This window comes from Camellia sinensis, chromosome 5 (assembly GCF_055761805.1).
Source record: "Camellia sinensis isolate YWXY chromosome 5, ASM5576180v1, whole genome shotgun sequence".
Lineage (NCBI taxonomy): Eukaryota > Viridiplantae > Streptophyta > Magnoliopsida > Ericales > Theaceae > Camellia > Camellia sinensis.
The window spans coordinates 209,098,076-209,117,276 of NC_138965.1; the positions used below are offsets into that span (position 1 = coordinate 209,098,076).

Here is a 19,201-nt window from a genome sequence, read left to right on the forward strand (position 1 = left end):
GGCTTATGAACTAACTCAAACTGCCGCTCGGTTCTCTTGGCCTTGATCCTCTCCCTGATCTCTTTAGTTTTCCTTTTCCAATTATCAGCTGTGGGTGCATACCCCAGTCCGAATGCATGTGGGTTATGAGGTACTTCACTGGCTGTAGTAATACTTTTCCTGCCACTTTGTCCCAATCCCATCCCTGGAATGTGACCTAGTTTACTTATGAAATAGATTGATTGGGCACTGACGTATACACCTTCATCTTCTGCCATGAGCGTTTGAACTAGCTGGGCCTCTGCCAATGTAAAACCTGATAGGAATACATCTTCTTCCCCATGCTGTATTTCTAACAGTGGTGTTGTGACTTCTGGGGGAGGATGAATGGATGAATTTCCGAAGACAGTGGCAATTCCTCTGCCATATGGGTACTTTACCAATTGATGTAGTGTGGATGATACAACTTTCATCTGATGAAGCCAGGGCCTTCCCAATAGCAAGTTGAACGTTGCGGGAACATCCATGACATGAAATTCAGCTTCGTGCTCAGATAAACCCACTGTTATTTGTACTTTGACTATCCCCATCACTTCCCGACTAGTATTATCATAGGCTTGGATCAATTGAGTAGTGGGCGTGAAATCTGCTGGCTTTAGCCCAATTGCATAAGCAGTGCGTGTAGGGTAGACATTGATGGCTGATCCGGTGTCAATCAGAACAATCGGGATCCATTTCTTTCTACATTCCAGTGATATGTACAGAGGCCTATTATGTTCTGATCCTTCTGTTGGCAGCTCTTTGTCAGCAAAAGTTATTGCTGGGATGGTTTCTCTTGGGGTGATTAATGACACTAACTGCTCGGGAGTGGTGTCAATTGATAGCTTAGCCTTGTTCAACATTGACAACATTGCCTGTCGATATTCTCGGGAAGCCATGAGAAGTCCCCAGATGGAGATGTTTGCTTGGATCTTTTTTAGCTGTCTTAAAACCAGGTTTTCTTCTGTTTCTTTCTCCTTCTTTTTCTCTTTCTCTTTATCAATATCTGTATCTTTGCCCGAGGATTCGCCTTGGTCTAGTTGTGGAGGTTTAAAGTAACGTCCACTCCTAGTTAGGTGATCAATTTCTTCAGAATACCAAGTCTCATCAGGAAAAGTACTACCCCACTCATCATCGGTGTGAGTGAGCTGCAGATCGCTATCATCCCACCATTCACCTTCGTTAACCGAAAGACAGTTGTCAGGCTTTACATGAATCATTCCCACGTTATACTCTAACAGACTTTCTGATTCTTCTTCTCTCTTGGAACCCCTTTCGTTGCCACTACTTTCAAACTTTCTGGCTTCAGTTTTTGGTTTATCATTTTTTCCCTTAGTTTTCCCATAAGAACCTTCATCATCGCTTGCCCAACCGTGAGTTGCATTGAAACTTCTTGGATCCCACCAGCTGATCTACACATTTCCCAAATCCAATTCCTCAAAGAATTTGAGATTATCCAAGTCTTCTTCTAGATTGGCCAAGTCATCTAATCCCTGTTCATGCATATCTTTTCTAACGACATTGATGGTACATGAGTCGGGTAAGATAACTTCCGGTTTCAACTGGCCAACAGGTACTATGTATTTGTTGGGATCATATCCTTCTTCCGGTAGTTTTCTAGTTTCAATCACTAGTACTTCGGTTATGTCTTCTTTGGATCCTTCTTTTGATACGACATTTTCTTCCTCAGTTTGTACCACCACCACCACTATGGTCTGTTTTAGCTTTGGCTGGGTTAGAGGTACATCCATCATACATAAATCAATGCTCTCTGGAATGTATACCTCGGATTTAGGTAGATGGACAGATGTGATGTATATACTAGGGTTAAAGGTGGGAAGGAGTGTATGGATATGGTTGAGGTGAGGAGGTGGTCGATTTTTGTCATGGGATGGCAACGGGTTGGTAGTGACATTGGGTTTTTGTGGTTGTGGGGGAGCTATGATCTTATTATCAATGAGGTTTTGGATTTCATGGCGAAGGCGAAAACAGTAGTCGGTGTCATGCCCCGGTTGTTGATGAAAGGCACAATATTTGGTAGGGTCGTGTTTGGCTGGGAGAGGATCGGGAAGAGGCCGGGGGTCTAGAGGCTTGAGATACCCTCTTTCTATGAAGATTTTCATAGCTTTGGCTGGGGACATGTAGAGAGGGTTAAGGGTTCTAGTCGTGTTTCGGGTTGAGTTGGTTGTTTGTGGACTGGCATTGGCAAATGGGTCGGCCATTTTGGTAGTGGTGGTAGTGACTGAATTGACCTCAGAAGGTCTTACAACTGTACTACTATTAGTAGTAGCATTGGAACTGCGACCAAAAGGCTTCCGAACAGGTTCCTTATCATCCAAAATGATTCCTTGTTTGATGGCATCCTCTATCTGGACCCTTATTTCATGTAAGTCATTAAAAGTGAAGAGTGGGAGGACTATCATTTTTTGTAACATCTTTCCATGCAGATTTCTGACTATCATACGGATTTGGTCTTTTTCGAGTGGTCTGTTGGTCATCATTGCTACTTTTGCCCTCCATCTGGTGACAAAAGCTACAAAACTTTCATTAGGCTCTTGGCGAGTTGCCTTCAAATCTCGAGTAGTTACCTCAATCTGGGTGTTGTAAGAATATTGGGTGATAAAAGCCTCAGCTAACTCCTCTCAATTTTGTTTCACCGAGTCTTCTAGCTTGGCATACCAGATGGCAGCCACTCCTGACAAAGTTCGTCCGAACAAAGAGAGCTTTTGCGGACGAGTCAAACCCACAGGCTTTAAGACATCAGAGAATAGGCGAATGTGCACCATTGGGTCACCGGAGCCATCAAACCTATCAATGTGTGGCATTTTGAACCGTTCTGGCAACTTCACAACTGTCTCAGTGTACCCGTCTTCGATGTCTGGGATTAAATTGACTCCTTGTGACCTTTTGAAAAGTTTGTCCAACTTGGACAGCTTCAACATAGTTGGGTCAGACTCAGCTTCTTCGGAGGGAAAGATCCCTCCCGCTGATTGTGGAAGGGAAAATGATCCTCCTGAAGTTTGTGCAGGAACCCTCAGATCTTCTGGTGAGTTAAGTTCGGCAAACTCGTCAGTTGGTGGAGGTGGAGGTGGAATTGGATAGGCCATTGGAGGTGGTTGGGTAATGGACACCCCAGATGAGCATTGCAGTTCAGTAAGAGTATTGCCTTGAGCGGCAAGAGTAGTGCCTTGGGCGGCAACCGTAGTGGCAACAGTATCCATGCTCCGTTGAATGGCCAATAGTATGTCTGCTATATTTTCCGGAATCTGAGCCATCACTGATTATGGTGAGTTGAGTGGTGATGATCTAGTAAGTGAAGAAGGGGTATTCTAGACAGTTGATGAAGCTTTTTCTTTTCTTCGTGTAACTGGTGGCAAAGAAACTAACACTGGCTGACCCTGAACCAAACCTGCACTTTTGCAAAGTCTACCAACGTGAGTCCACAGAACTTGGGGGATATTAGACCTTTCGGAAGTTATAGTGCTCGACTACCTTGCTGAAACAGAATGGGACCCCTAATCAGAATTTCATCAGCATCCCAGCTCAACTGATTACTGCTAACTCATGTTGGAAAAAAAACTGAACTCAACTCCACAAGCTGAAACGACTGAACCACTCATCTGAATCTAAGAATCCCCATACATTGCGCATAACACATAGCATGAAAGAGAACAAACACCCCTATGGGGGTTAGGGTTACCCTGTCTTAACTTTGAAATGATCTAGGGTTTCACTATTCAAACAAGTGGCATCATACATCCTAGCAAATCGGAGAGCATCATGTCCTAATTTTGAAAGGTACTATAGTTCATTATATGCACAAGGTTGGCTCGACTCTAGGGGTTGAAGTCAATGTGACATTACCAAAGAGTCCTTTGGGTCATAACCAATAAAGATCCTAGGAAATCAGAAGAGTCAAATAGCTTCTCTTTGTAGTCTGAGAACCTTAGATAGCAAAGCTAGATAGCAGAGCTACCTTTTTGACAGATCTTAAAAGGTTACAACACAAGGCCTCTAAAGTATCGTAAAGATAGATGTAGTGTCACAAAAAGCATGTTTGTGCTCCCACTAGTATCTGGGCAACACAAGGACTTGAAGTGCACCAATGAAACCTTGACTCGATCTCGAGGGTCCGAACTTTTATTGAAAATCCATTTTATTGCAATTTTGTCAAAAATGGACTGCGTCATCAGATCTCAGAGTCACCACCTAATATTTATTTTGAGAAAATTAGGAAACCCATGACTCGTGCCAAGGCCACTATTCGTCGTAACCAAGGATGCTTGGCTCGGAACCTTAGGTATGAGAGGGGAAGGTCAATAATGAGCACCCCCGCCCACCCGATCAAAGATCAACCTTTACTAACCATGATATGAATTTTATTTTATTTATATGTTCATGTTCTGATTAGTTAATAAATCCTAAAATTTACTATGTGAAGCATACAAGTATAGACTATGCCATTCATTTTGGAACAATTTGATATCATGCATTTTGAAAGAGTTTTGATGATGTACAACCCAAATAAATTGAGTTTACAAGCATGAAAAATCAACATCATTCCAAATTAAGCGACACAACCTCCATCCACTGGCATTCATAGAGTTATATCACATAAGCAACTAGCCTCATGGTAGAATGCTAGACATAGTAAGAAAAACACACACACACGGATGCTAAAGCATAAAAACTCACATGTTTGACGTCCCACGATCAAGCTGCAAAACAAAGTTAGTAAAATATGCATGATCTTATATACAAAACCCTAATGCAATTCACTCATGAGATGCAACTAAAGATTCGGCTTCTAAAATATGATATGTGAATCATCTCAACAGCATGAGGTAGCGCACATAATCACATAGGAATTGATTAAATTCACAAATGCAAACTTAGCCGAATCAAGATGCATGAAACATAGATGCAAAGCATAACTATGATAAAAAATAAATATGATGTTTATGTACAAATAAAGAAAGCAAGTAAAAGAACGGGATAGAAAGAAGCGGGGCGGGAAATTATTACAACATTTTAAAGAATAATTACAAACCAAATTAGAGAGGGATGAAGAGAATATTACAACAAAATAAAAACCTCACAATACACTCAAAATAAAATAAATAAATAAAATAAAAGCTTCATGTTCTTTAGAACCGCCGGCGGAAATTGGTCAATATTGGGAGATTACGCCATCTTGTTCGGAAGAAGCTAACCGACCGGCCAAATAGGCCGGCCGGCGAACTAGGCCAAACAAAATCTGTCTTGTTGCGAAACCAAGAAAAGGAACAAACAAAAAATATGTAGGTGGCTCAACTAACCACTACCGGTTAGATTAAAAAAAGAAATAAATATAAAATAAAATAAAAAAAAGTGCAAACTCACAACATAAACCTAAAGTAATAAAAAAAATATAAGATAGAACATGCAAGATTACAACAGAACTAATATGAAACAAATACACGAAAAAAAAAATATGAGGTAAAACATGCAAGATTACAACAAAACTAATATGAAATTAAAGTATGCGAATAAAAATAAATAAATAAATAATTATGAGCTAAACAAACTACTAGGATTATAACAACACACTATGAAATATAAAGTAAGAAAATAAATATGAGATAAACAAACCACTTGGATTATAACAAACCACAATGAAATAAGAAGCAAGAAAATAAATATAAGATATTAAATATAAGAAAATGAAAGATTAAAAATTCACCTTCCAAAGAAAGATTGAACTTCTTGATTTCCAAACTTCCTCTTGATCACCCTCAAGTGTAGGAAGTGTGTTTTCAAATCCTCAATTCGAAATTATGGAGTTTATGGAGTTTGTGGTATGGAAAGTGGCTAACTTTCTAGTTTTTCTCACTTTCAATCACTAAACATTCTTCCTTATGATCGAGGCAATTGATCTTTGGCTATATCAGAATTTTTGGAGTGGTTTTGGTGTATGGAAATGAGGAATTTCAGCAGCTATGGAAGGTATAGGGTATATATGGAAGATAGGAATATTTTTGGCTCAAAAACTCAAATTTTCTCTCTTTTTTTCACTCTTTTCTCACTCCTTTCTCTTCAATTTCGTGGTCCTCCCCCTTTCTTACAATATGATCATTCTATATAGGCAATGAGGGAGAGTAAAGGTCAAAAAGAAGGTGGGAGACAAGAATGTGATAGGAGGGCAAATTTTCAAGGTAGTTGCATGGGATACTCCTTTATGGATGCAAACAAAACATCTTTTTGACTATGGAGGATGATTAGGTATAATGGAGGATGAGTGGATGCACTTGAATGGCTCAAAAAATAGGTAAATGGGTTGTCCTAACCGAACCAAAACCAAGAAAAATGGGCTATTGCTGTTTTGGGTTGAATCAACAAAATCTACTTTTAAGCCCAACTTCAAATGGGCATATCTCCCCCATATGGACTTGCTTTTAGGCAGTTATTTGGTCCAAATTGAAGCCCTAGAAGTCTACTTTCCAATGACGGTGGCCTCACATTTAAATTCCAAGTGTACAAAGAGATATGCCTAATTTAGTGAAGGCTGTCTCGGGCTGGGTTAACAAAATCTGCTCTTAAGCTTAACTTAAAATGGTCATATCTCCTTTATTTAGACTTGGTCTAAGGTGGTTCTTGGGTCTAAATTGAAGCCCCAGAAGTCTACTTTCCAATGGTGGTGGCCTCACATTTAAATTCCAAGTGTACAAAGAGAAATGGCTAATTTAGTGAAGGCTGCTCATTTCCTTTTTAATGATTTGATACTCATCATTTTCCTAAACCAGCTTTGTTTCATCCCCTCCTATTTCCTTCTACTCCAAACCTATAAAGAAGATATTTTTAAATATTTTTCAAAAATTTCACCTCTCTTTCATTTATTTCCACTTTGCCCTTACTCGGTTTACTGAAAAGTGCAATATTTTAATCGAAATGGGAGCCTTGGGACATCGTAGAAACATTTAAAAAAAAACATATTTTGAAAAGAGGGTTTTAAGGTCTAAAATAGTTTGGCCAAAAAATGGGTGAAGGTTGGAATTAAAACTTAAATTCCATCTTTCTTACTGAGAGTTTTGTGAGAAACACATTCTAATTGTCATCATCGGGTAATCAAAAGAAAGCGCCCAAGTCTTAGGGCCGGTCAAAATGGGGTGTCTACAGTTGCCTCTCTTTGACAGAGCTCAAAGTCATTTCATGACGTGAGTGAATGTCAAAGCCCAAAGACGACCCTTTTGGCAAGGCTGTAAGACTTGGGCAAACAAACAAGATGCAATGCAAGTGGTTGAACCCGAAGGTTGCCTACGTATCCTTTTGCAAGGAATCAAACCAGCGTAGTTCAGGGGCAGAATGGAAGTGACATGCTCAAAATGCAGTTTGAAGGTTGGACTTACACGCTTTGCGAAGCCAGTTGTTTGAAAATTCATGATTATGCAATGCAATACAATGCCCACCGGGGTACCTGCACAAAAGCCCAGAGAGGAACGAGAGTTCCCTAGCGAACCCTCTGACGGTCAAGTTAGAAGAGAGAGGAGTCTATGGCGAATGATAGGCAAATAATGGTAGGGCACCTAACCTTTTTGTATCTTGGAAGCCTTCTTATATTCTTCGTTCATCATTTCCTTGTCCACTCCGACCTGTCACGTTGGCCGAAAGTCTACGTTCTAGCTTGCCTTGTTCACGGTGAGGTTGTCTGCTCCGACGTGAAGGGATTATCGCATTTAATGCTGCGGGGGCTTCATTAATGGCTGACATGTGGTGCAATAATTCTGCAGGATCTTTGCCTGCTTACGTGGCTGGTTCTCCTCTTGACAAGTGTTTAGATGCCATTGGTTCTTGGTGTAACGTTGGGTTCTAGTAATATTGGGCTTTAGTGTTTGAACCGTGTGTTGGACTCTAAGTGGTGGGCCAAAAACCTCTATGGGCCCACCTACGTCATATAGAAAAATAAAAAGGTGACGTGATTTAACAAGTTCTAAATATGGTAACCTCTTATTGTCTTGTCAATCCCAATAAACTGATTGATCTCATCATCTCACTTCTTAAATTGGGATTGGGTTGTTTGGTGCAATTTTTATTTATAATTAGGAAAAAGGTTGGAACTTCTTTTTGAGAAACTTCTATCACCTCAATGTATTGTGATTGACCAATTTTTTTGTTTTGTTTTGTTTTTTTGTTTTTTTTTTTCTTTCTATCTCCGACTGACATGTATCTGTGGGGGTTGTGGGAATAAAAAAAAAATAGGGTCGGTATAATTTCTGTTATAATTAATTGGGCAAAAACAACTTAAATAAGTTAATTTTTTTTGATTATTTCAGAATTGAGAGATGGATATTTTATGCTTTCATTTTTTATTATTAATTTTTAATTATAATAAACTATATTAAACAAGCTTTGCGTCTCACGAGCGGAAATACTTCTCAATTTTTTCACACAACTACCCATATGGTGCGGTGGATAGTGAGCACCACATATGATTGTCTAACAATTTGGTATGTTTGTCACAGTTTCACATGTGTGATTTACCATAGAATGAATGACACAAAATAAATAAAATGGAATGACACAAAATAAATAAAATAAAATAAAAAAATGGAATGACATGGTGATATGTATTGAAATATATGCACTGTATTATTTTAATTACTAATGGAGACCTGCCCAAAACAAGATATCTTTTCTTCAACATTACTTCATCATCAATTTACACTTTCAAAAAAATTCCAGAAAAAAATCTCCATAATCACTATCTATAGATTTTTATGTTTTATCTTATTGTGAAAACAAGTCAGACATCATTTTTTGCACCTCAAACCCGTAATATTTTGATTTTTGTTCTCCATTCAGTAACATTTTTTAAACCACCCCCTCAAAAAAAAAAAAAAATTCCATACATGGATCAATTGGCATGACATTCTGGTGGAAGAACCTTATATCTTGATGTATCTTTACAATATGAATAGAACATGAACTTCCTTCTTGCCCATTCCAACCCATTGATCTGTTCTTGTGAAAGCTTTGCAAACTCTTCTCCATCCACTGGATCCAAGCTCGAAAAGCCTCTCCGCGAACATGATGTGGCAGCTGAGTCAGCAGTTGGATGCTGCAATATGCAACCCTCCATTTCCATCTCCCAAAATGAAGCAACAAAGGGTGCATACTGGTAATTCACTGGGTATTTGCCTCCATGAGTTGCCCACTCGGATGCATCCCAAATTGTTGCATAAACCGACATCGGTTTCGAGGGATAAACAGAGGAGATGGCTGCACTGTGGATGAACTCTCTTACTGGTACATTGTCTACTAGACACCTGCATTGTTGGTTATTCATTAGGATTCAATTCAAGTTCACAACAATAATAGTCCCTAATCTTGCAACTTTTTCACTTTGATCTCTGAAGTACACGATTTTTTACACTTTAGTCCCCCCATGTGCCGTTCAAAATTAATAATAAAATGAGGGGAATTTTCAGAATTTTACATGAAAGCCTCAACAAAATTAAAAGGACCAAATGCACCCATGGTCCTCAAAGTATAAATTTTGTTGCATCTGGGTTCCCAAAATATATGTTACAAAACATTTGGGTCCCAATCCCTTAATTTTGTTGCATTTTTTTTGTAAAATTCTGAAAACACCCCTCCTCCAGTTATTGATTTTTAGTGGTATTGATGCTAAAGTAGGGACTAAAGTTTAACAAACCGCATAATTCGTTGACCAAAGTAAAAATGTTAAAAAAAAATTAGGGTACTTTGGAGATCACTAGATTGTGTTTAAATCATAAATTTGTTTCATTTTCCATTTTCTTTTCCCCTACAAATTCCTACACAAATTTTTAATTCAAATATAGCCTTAGTATATATATATTTTTTTTTTTAAATTTACACACTTTTCTGAGCACATAGCATTTCTAAAACCATGAAAACCATAGAATTACTTTCATGTAAGACTAGTTTTGAAAACAAGATTTATGTCTTACACAATATGGTGAGTATTCCAGAGGATGCCATATTGATGGAATTGTTGTGTTGGGTCAAACCATAGATATAGCTTCTCTTCTCTCCCAGTGTGGACACTTCCATTGCCATAAACATTTGTTTGCAGAACCCATTCTCTTCTCTTCTCATGACCAAGCAATTCAATGTCTATCTCATCATGGTTGTGAGGGAATAGATCTGCATTAGACAGCTGCAAAAATTTGTCCATATCTCGTCAAAATCCAGTGCCGCGCATGGGCTTGTTTCATACATGAATGGTATGTACTATGTGCATGGACCGCAAAATGATAAAGTTTGCAATTAATTAGTAGCATCAATTTCGATTATTGAAACAAGCACTTTAAAAATGAAGATAAGATTGCTGTTTTCATTTGGCCACTAGCTTGAAAACAAACATTTTGATGTAATCTTGTTTCCCACTTGGTTTGGTAATCCATTTTGCCCCCCTAACCAAAAACTAAAACTCCAAAAACCTATCTTCTGACTTTTTTACAGCCGGGTCTACTATGAATCAATGCATAATTAGTATTTTTTTGACTTTGTTTAAAGTACGGGTCTACTATGAATCAATGCATGATTAGCATTTTGTCCCGTGAGAAATCCATTTTAATAAAGTTTGCATGAACTTGCCTGTATTATTAAAGGTAAATTGATCATTTTACATTAAAAAATAAAATAAAATAAAAATTAATAAATTTACGAAACATGACAACTTAAAAAAATTATTAGAAAAGTTAAAAGTTAATAACGCATCAAACAAAGTAGTTTTTTTAGCCTAAATCTTTTTATAGTCTTTTTTTATGTCAAAAAGAGCAACTTTTAGTCAAACAGTAAAAAGAAATCTTTATATGTCTTGCCTTTTTCAGATCTTAATTTAGTGAGTCTATCTCTATCAGACTTTTTTTTATTATTTATTATTGTTAATGCTCAGTTTGTTATTGTAATACATGTCCTAGACTCTATAATTGAATGCATCTGACAGCTTGAAACTATGCTACTACATAACATATGCAAGTTTTTTCTCTTTTTTATTTTTTATTTGGGAATGTGAAAGGAAGAGCTTACATAGAAGGCTATCACAACTCCAGATGTGAAACCAGAAGGTAGCTTTATTCCAGCACTGAAAAACCCATAGTTGTATTTGTTCCTAGAGACCAATCCAGAGCCTGAAAGAGAGGGATTCAAGAAAAATCAAGAACAAGAATCCTATGTCCTGAAAATTTTCTGTTTATTCTATGTCCCAATACACTTATTGTTGCATGATGTAGTGAGAATCCCCACATATAGAAATTTCAAGGCATGGAAATTTTTGTCCTCAAATTTATGTTCCTTGCCCTAATACATTCACATAATTTAATATTCACGTCACATATTATTCAATGGTTTAAAAGTATATTGGGATAGAATGACATAGTGATTTGATAAGAGATTTTTGGTCTCATACAATTTAAAATATATATATATATATATATATTGGAGAAGAGAGATAAAAATTTCGAGATATCCGTGCCCATGAAAAATATACTTATCATCAGAATTTTTTCCATCCGTATGTTCTAATAGTTGCACCATATAGTGAGAATCTCTAAATATAAAATTTATAAGATATGGTCATACAGTAGCATGGAATCTTCTTTCTCTAAATCACTATTTCTAGATTCTGACACTCCCAAACACATAATTCAATAGTCGGGATTGTATTAAAACATGAAATAAAAAGACTTAAAAGGACAAAATAAAAATTTCGACACAGAGAATACCATGGCTGTGAGAACATTACACATCATAAAAAGTTGAACAACAGTCATCATATTAAATCCATATCAATATTAGAGAACTCACCAGAGGAGTTGTCTAGGATGAGATTGGCAATGGACCCATTACTCATCAAATGGATATTGGAGTGCCCAAAAAATTCAGAGTAGCCTTGATTAATCGGGACATGGTTGAAACGATCTGTCAAGTGTGGAACACTTGGAGGTGTGTAAATCGCACCTCTTGATGAGACCACAACTATCATCATGCAAAAAAACATCAAGTGACTTAACAATGCCATGTTTCATTACATGGATGGGGAAGAATAAAGCTTTGACAGACACGTATGGTTTATATATGTGGTTGGAAGTTCTTAACGAGTTAATAGGTTTTGCTTAGTTGTTGCAAGCTGGATTCAAATCCTTTGGAAATCTTATTTTCATGGGTTGGTTTTCAATCTTAAGGACAATAATTAGGAATTTCATGTGGGGGTGAGTCGGTCATGTTTAGTAATTGAAGTTTGAATGGCCCTACCTAATCAAGATGTGGGTCACCCACATAACTGGTGAGTGGTCCTATATTATTCAATATTTTTAAGTAAAAGGATTGAGTGAATCTAGTCTCTTTTGTGTTGGTATTTTTAACAGGTAATATGAAGGTATCAATAAATAAGTGGAGCGAATATTATTTCAAGAATGATAAATTGATTGAATCTCCAATGGGATAGGTTTTCATCCACATCTCATTTCTTTATATTTTTTCATATTCCTTTTATAGAGCTCAATTCTAAACCCGAACCGATAATCCGAATCATCCACCTTATAGACATCACAGCAAAAGTTATTCATATAAAAAATTAACTTCATCGGACAATTATAAACATATGAATAAATAGCATTTTATTTTAAAAAATGAATGGTTTAAGTTTACAAAAACATTTAATTCATTGTATAAAACAAAATGTGATTTTTTTCTTATGTTTATAAATGTCCAATGAAACTCATTTTTTGTATGAATGATTTTTATTGCGAAACTTATGGTATAGACGGTTCGGATCTTCAGTACATGTTTACAATTAAGTCCCATAAGAAGAGTATGGAGAAATATAGACAGATAAAATATGGAGGAGAGTCCATCCAAAGTTTAATTGGTATTCTAAACTACTAGTTATTGATCAAAATATTAGATTCTGTCACTTTTGTATTGATATGAAATGCATCAATTAGTAAGAGGATTACTCCATGAGCACCAAATTGATCGGGTCCTTACATACGGGACAAATATTCTATGCTTCATAAGCAAGTCTTGTTGGTCTAAACACTAGGATTCATTATTTTTGTATCAATTAGTTAGTGAAGTGAAATGTTTTGTAGGATTTTTTGAATGAATAAAAGATTTCGTTTAAAAAATCATTTATTCTCATATTTCAATTCACTCACATTTGTTTGTTCATATCTCAAAAGTTTCATATTTTAGAAGTTTCACATAATTCATAACCGTAAATGAATTAAGATAAAGAGTTTTCAAGACACAAATAATTTGTGGGACAAAAGTCCTGACCTTTTCTTGTGTCTTCATGCTGAAAAGGAAGTTTGAGATATTGAGAAATTGAGTAGGGGATTCTCTCACTACAAAAGCCAGCTTTTAACTTTTTATCAATTTTGGGTCACATTATTTTTCACATAACTTATTCATAAGAAGATAAAATAAATTAAAAAAAATTAAAAAATTAACTTTTTATCAACTTCTCAAAACACCTCAACTCCTTTAAATTTGAACGTTGCACACTAAGGCCAAGTTTGGCTAAACTAAAAAAGTACACTTATTTCATCTTTTTATCTTTTTTGAGTCACATTAATCAACATCTCCTCTCTACTTTTTCTACATATAATACAAAAAAAATCAAAAAATATACTTATTTAGTCTTCCCAAACTTAGTTTAAGTCTTGGTCATGCATTTATTATAGGTGCCTATCTATCACATAACATTTGTGCAAAAGTTTATATTGGGTTAGGTAAAATTATTTGGTGGTTGACAGTCATATTTTTATGGTGTCTTGAATTAAAAATCGTTTGAGAATTAATTATTTTAATTATTTTTAAATTTTTAATAAAAACACAAAATATAAAAATAAAAAGAGTGATTGATTGAGTAGTTTGACTTTTAGTCTATTTTAATTAAAACTGTAAAATTTAATATTTGTTGTTACATTTATAAAAATAATATGATAAATAATGAGAAATAAAAGGTGAAAAAAAGAAAAAAAAATCGAATACTGTTTCGGTCAACTGATGAGATGATCGGTTAGTTTAAATTTTTCTATTTTGAAAAAAAATTTTAAAAGTAAATATGAAATTAATTTTTAAAAATATTAAATAAATACCAAACTTCAAAAATAAATAAGTATAAAATTATACCAATCGAAGCCATAACCTTTCAACACTAACAAATGAGCTTAGGGTTGGGTCCAAATCACAAAAAAGCAACAGTGGTGAGTGGGCACCACCTCCATCTCTTTTTGTCACAGCTCATGCTCGGCTTTCTCCAAACTACATTGTCGATTCTCCAAAGTACCCCTCCTGTGCGGGATATGTTTAGAGCAACTCCAAAGTCAAAACACTAGATAAATAAATTAAGGTTACATTACATATATTCTCTCGAGATTTGACTAAATTACAGATATTCTCTTGAGATTTAAAAAATTATAAATTTTTTCCTGAATGTTATATTTGCATAACAAATTATGGGATAATTTGTTATGAAATTTAAATCTCAGTGAGTAAATTGTTATGAAAATACAAATCTTAGGGGGCGGGATGTAATTTCCAAAATCTCAAAGAGAATATCTGTAATTTAGCCAAACTTCAAGAGAAGTATATGTAATTTATCCATAAATTAAATAAGTAAATAAAAATTAGATTCCACACAAAAACTCATTTTTTTAAAGTGAGCTAAACTAACACGTTAAAAAACATAAAAGTGAGCGAAAGGAATAGGACAGACATGCGTCGGATTGGGCTTTAAACGTAACAGAGAAGTATAATGGTCCAAGCCCATTGACATCAGGCCTGATGTTAAAACCTCAAATCTATCCAAATGAAATAGATGGCCCATAAACCAAAAAATAATAATTTACACAACAAGCATAGCCCAAACAAAAACCTGTTAAATAACCCTCGATTACAACTTACAAGTTGAATTTGTCTGCCTATGCATAGTAAGACTGAACTCAGACTAGGCTTGAATTGCGTACAAAATTTGAGGTTAATTAATCCGTTGACATTAAACTTGTTTACATTGTTTTTTTTTTTTTTTAGTAAAATTATTAATAATATTAAATCAAATAATTTACATATACTTATACTAGGTCCGGGAATATTGAATAATAGGATTTTTCTTAGGTGTGTCTTACATATGGTATGCAAGGTATTTACACCTTTTTTATTTTGTATTTACACATTTCTATGTATTGGGTTATATCAAAATATTTGAAAACTTATACATTGGTGACTTGCTAGCAGGTCACTTTCCAGGTAAATTAATAAAATAATATATTATATGACTAAAGGTATAAATGGTCACAAAAAGGTGTAAGTTCTCAGAAAATATATAAGTTTTCATAAAAGGCATAAGTAATTTCAGAAAAAGGCGTAAGTGACTTTTGAAAACTTACGCCTTTTATGAAAACTTACACCTTTTCTGAAAACTTACACATTTTTTTGAAAACTTACGCCTTTTGTGAAATTACTTACACCTTTTGTGAACACTTACTTCTTTCGTGAAATTACTTACCAAAGGTGTAACTTTTGAAAACTTACACATAATACTTACATATTTTGTGAAACAAGTTACACATTTTCTAAAAAGTTACACCATATGTGAAAAAATTTCTTTCATGAAATTTACACATTTTTGTGGAAATACTTACACATTTTTTGAAAAGTTACTCATTTTGTGAAATAATTTTTGTCATAAAATTTATACTTTTTCTTAAAACTTACATCTTTTGTGAAAGCCAAACTTAAACCTTTTTCTAAAGTCACTTATATCTTTTGTGGAAAAAAAAAATTCATAAAATGTTTAAGTACTTCCACGAAAAGGTGTAAATTTTCAAAAAATGTCTAAATTTTAGCAAAAGGTGTAAATGTTATAAACGAAATTATTTCACAAAAGGCGTAACTTTTCAGAATTAGTGTAAGTTATTTCACAAATAATGTAAGTAACTTCACAAAATGTATAAGTTTCATTTTTACAAAAAGTGTAAATTTTATGGAAAAAATTATTTCACAAAATGAGTAACTTTTCAGAAACGGTGTAACTATTTCCACGAAAAAATATAAATTTTCAGAAAATGTATAAATTTCATTTTTACAAAAGGTATAAATTTTATGAAAAAATTATTTCACAAAAGGAGTAACTTTTGAGAAAAGATGTAAGTATTTCTACGAAAATGTGTACATTTTCAGAAAAAGTGTAAGTTTTAGCAAAATGTATAAATTTTATAAAAGAAATTATTTCATAAAAGGGATAATTTTTCAAAAATTATATAAGTTATTTCACAATAGATATAAGTAACTTAAGTTTTGTTTTCAGTGTAAGTTCCACTAAAAGTGCAAATTTTATAAAAAAATTATTTCACAAAAGAAGTAACTTTTCAAAAAATGTTTAAGTACTTCCACGAAAAGGTGTAAATTTTCAAAAAAAAGTCTAAGTTTTAGCAAAAAAGTGTAAATGTTATAAAAGAAATTATTTCACAAAAGGCGTAACTCTTCAAAAAAAGGTCTAAGTTTTAGCAAAAGGTGTAAATGTTATAAAAGAAATTATTTCACAAAAGGCGTAACTTTTCAGAATTAGTGTAAGTTATTTCACAAAAGATGTAAGTAACTTTACAAAATGTGTAAGTTTTATTTTTACAAAAAGTGTAAATTTTATGGAAAAAATTATTTCACATAAGGAATAACTTTTCAGAAACGGTGTAACTATTTCCACGAAAAAATGTAAATTTTCAAAAAAGGTATAAATTTCATTTTCATGAAAGTTTCATTTTGTAAGTTTTATTTTTACAAAAGGTATAAATTTTATTTTTACAAAAGGTATAAATTTTATGAAAAAAATTATTTCACAAAAGAAGTAACATTTCAAAGTGTTCATAGACACAAAATAAGTAACATTTCAAAGGGTTTATAAACAAATTGGGACAACCACTGAACAGTTACCACCAACGGTTTCTCTGTTCTGTCTCACCCACACACACACAGAACAGTCACCACCAAACCTCATCTCCACTCACCACCCAACCATCGCTGGCCACCGTCGCACATCGCCACCGCCACTGTTGCATGTTTTTTTTTTTCTCTCTCTCTCTGTTGATCTTGGTCTCTCTCTGTCGATCTCTGTCTCTTCTCTATCGATCTCCGTCGATCTCAGTCTCTCTCTCTCTGCCGATCTCTCTGTCGATCCGTCTATCTCAGTCTCTCCGTCTCTGTCGATCTCGGTCTCTCTCTTTCTCTCTCTCCCTTCCTCTATATTAAAAATAGGTTCTCTTTTACATTGAGATACTTTGTTGGATTTGGACTTAGAATGGTTAATCCAAGCCTGTCTTACTGCCATTACAAACCCCTAAAATCTTATAACATTTTGCCAATCCAAATGCTAAAATTCTTGGACGATCTTTATGGTGCAGTTATAGGGTTAAATTAACCATGGAGACCTTTTAAAAAGAAAAGAAAAGTTTGTTCCCAGCGCTCAAGGCTCCCACTTATTGTAGGTTTTGGAAGAGGGAGTAGGCAGACAACCCCCCCCCCCAAACTTTTATGATGTATAATTTGCTCTCTTAATTATAATAATCCCAAAAATTATCATCTCATCTCAGTTCATGACATGCTTAATTCGGTTAGATTCTATTTTGAACGCAATGTGCAGGCATGAGTCAAAGTTTATCCAAATAATTGTTCAGGAGATTGTGAATAAATTGGATTTCACAATCTTAAGTTTTACCCCCTATCAAACTGGAATAGATTCTCATGTAAAAGACATTAATCTGTGGTTCCAAGGTGGGTTGAACAATGTCAGCGTAATGGTGATCTGTGGGATGGGTGGAATAGGGAAGACAACCATTGCAAAAATTGTTTATAACCAAAACTACGACAAATTTGAAGGTAGCATTTTTCTTGCAAATATTAGAGAAATTGCAAAACAACCTAATGGTTTGGTTTGTTTGCAAAGACAACTTGTTTCAGATATTCTGAAGTGGAATAAGGAAATAATATATTGTGTTGCTGAGGGAATCAATAAGATTAAAGATGCTATGTGTTGTAAAAGAGTTCTAGTTGTTCTTGATGATGTTGATGATTTGGACCAAGTAAATGCATTATTAGGGATGCGAGATTGGCTTCATCCAGGAAGTAAGATTCTGATAACTACTAGACATGTGCAATTGCTAAAGGCTGATGAAGTGTACAAGTCATATGTGGTTAAGGAATTGAATGATGATGAAGCACTCTGTCTCTTCAGCCGGCATGCCTTTGGACAAGACAAACCTATTGAAGCTTACATGGAGCACTCAAAAAGGGTAATACACCACTGTGGTGGCCTTCCGCTAGCTCTGGAAGTCTTGGGCTCTTCTCTGTCTGGTGAAACTATTGATATGGAGAGAAAGTGCATTAGCAAAATTAAGAACACATTTTCCCGAGAAAATTCATAATGTGCTTAAAATAAGTTATAATTCTTTAGATGATCATGAGAAAAATTTATTCCTTGATATACTGTGTTTCTGTAACACCTGCCTCTTACGTCCATGCTTCTTAATTGAACACATATCCCATACCCTTACCCAAGTGTTGAATGTCCAAAATGGATACACATTTAGAATAGTTCGTTCTCTAGTCTTTCTTAAAAAATTAGGATTTTTTTCTTTCTTTCTTTTACTCTGAGAAAACTTAACTGAATAGTCATGTGGCTTGTTTCTAGTTATTAATGCCTTATATCATCACTCCACATTGGCAGTTTCAAGTAGGCCTTCGAAGTGCCCTTTACTACAATTTCCGAGAAGATACTTTTTGACGATTTGTTGCGACTATTTCCAGTTGCATCTTCACCAAAATCTGCGTCCTTAAGTTTTCCTACATCAGTATCATACTACCAGGTATGTCCTTCAGCACATAAGGTTGTCTTTCAAATTTGATACATGCTAGGTTGCATGATAAATTGAATATCTGTTTTTCTTTGAAATTCGTGGAACTTAATACAAGTTTTCTTTGTAATTCCTCTTTTGTATGTTTGAAATAGTTCTCATTTTCTTGTCATCGTAGAATTTATTAGCCATAAGTTGCTGATAAAAAATAAAAAAATTTAAATAATAGCTATGACTATGAGTTGGTGCATAGTTAAAAAAAATTTTAAAAAAAATAAAAAATAAAAACCTTCTTAGTTGACCAATCA

At 34.8% G+C, this 19,201-nt stretch overlaps 2 protein-coding genes across 2 annotated transcripts; one reads left to right on the forward strand and one right to left on the reverse strand.

The window, feature by feature from the left end:
• Positions 1-8,620: 8,620 nt before the first annotated feature.
• Positions 8,621-12,230, reverse strand: XTH33 (xyloglucan:xyloglucosyl transferase 33). Its single transcript, XM_028267426.2, has 4 exons — positions 11,848-12,230; positions 11,071-11,171; positions 9,987-10,195; positions 8,621-9,320 (listed from the first exon to the last, which is right to left on the reverse strand). Exons 1-4 carry the CDS (start codon positions 12,059-12,061, stop codon positions 8,909-8,911), a joined length of 936 nt encoding a protein of 311 aa, XP_028123227.2. The 5' UTR covers positions 12,062-12,230; the 3' UTR covers positions 8,621-8,908.
• Positions 12,231-17,675: 5,445 nt separating this feature from the next.
• LOC114320316 (disease resistance protein RPV1-like) lies at positions 17,676-18,464 on the forward strand. The gene has a single exon (XM_028267483.2). It carries the CDS (start codon positions 17,676-17,678, stop codon positions 18,462-18,464), a length of 789 nt encoding a protein of 262 aa, XP_028123284.2.
• The last annotated feature ends 737 nt before the right edge of the window (positions 18,465-19,201 follow it).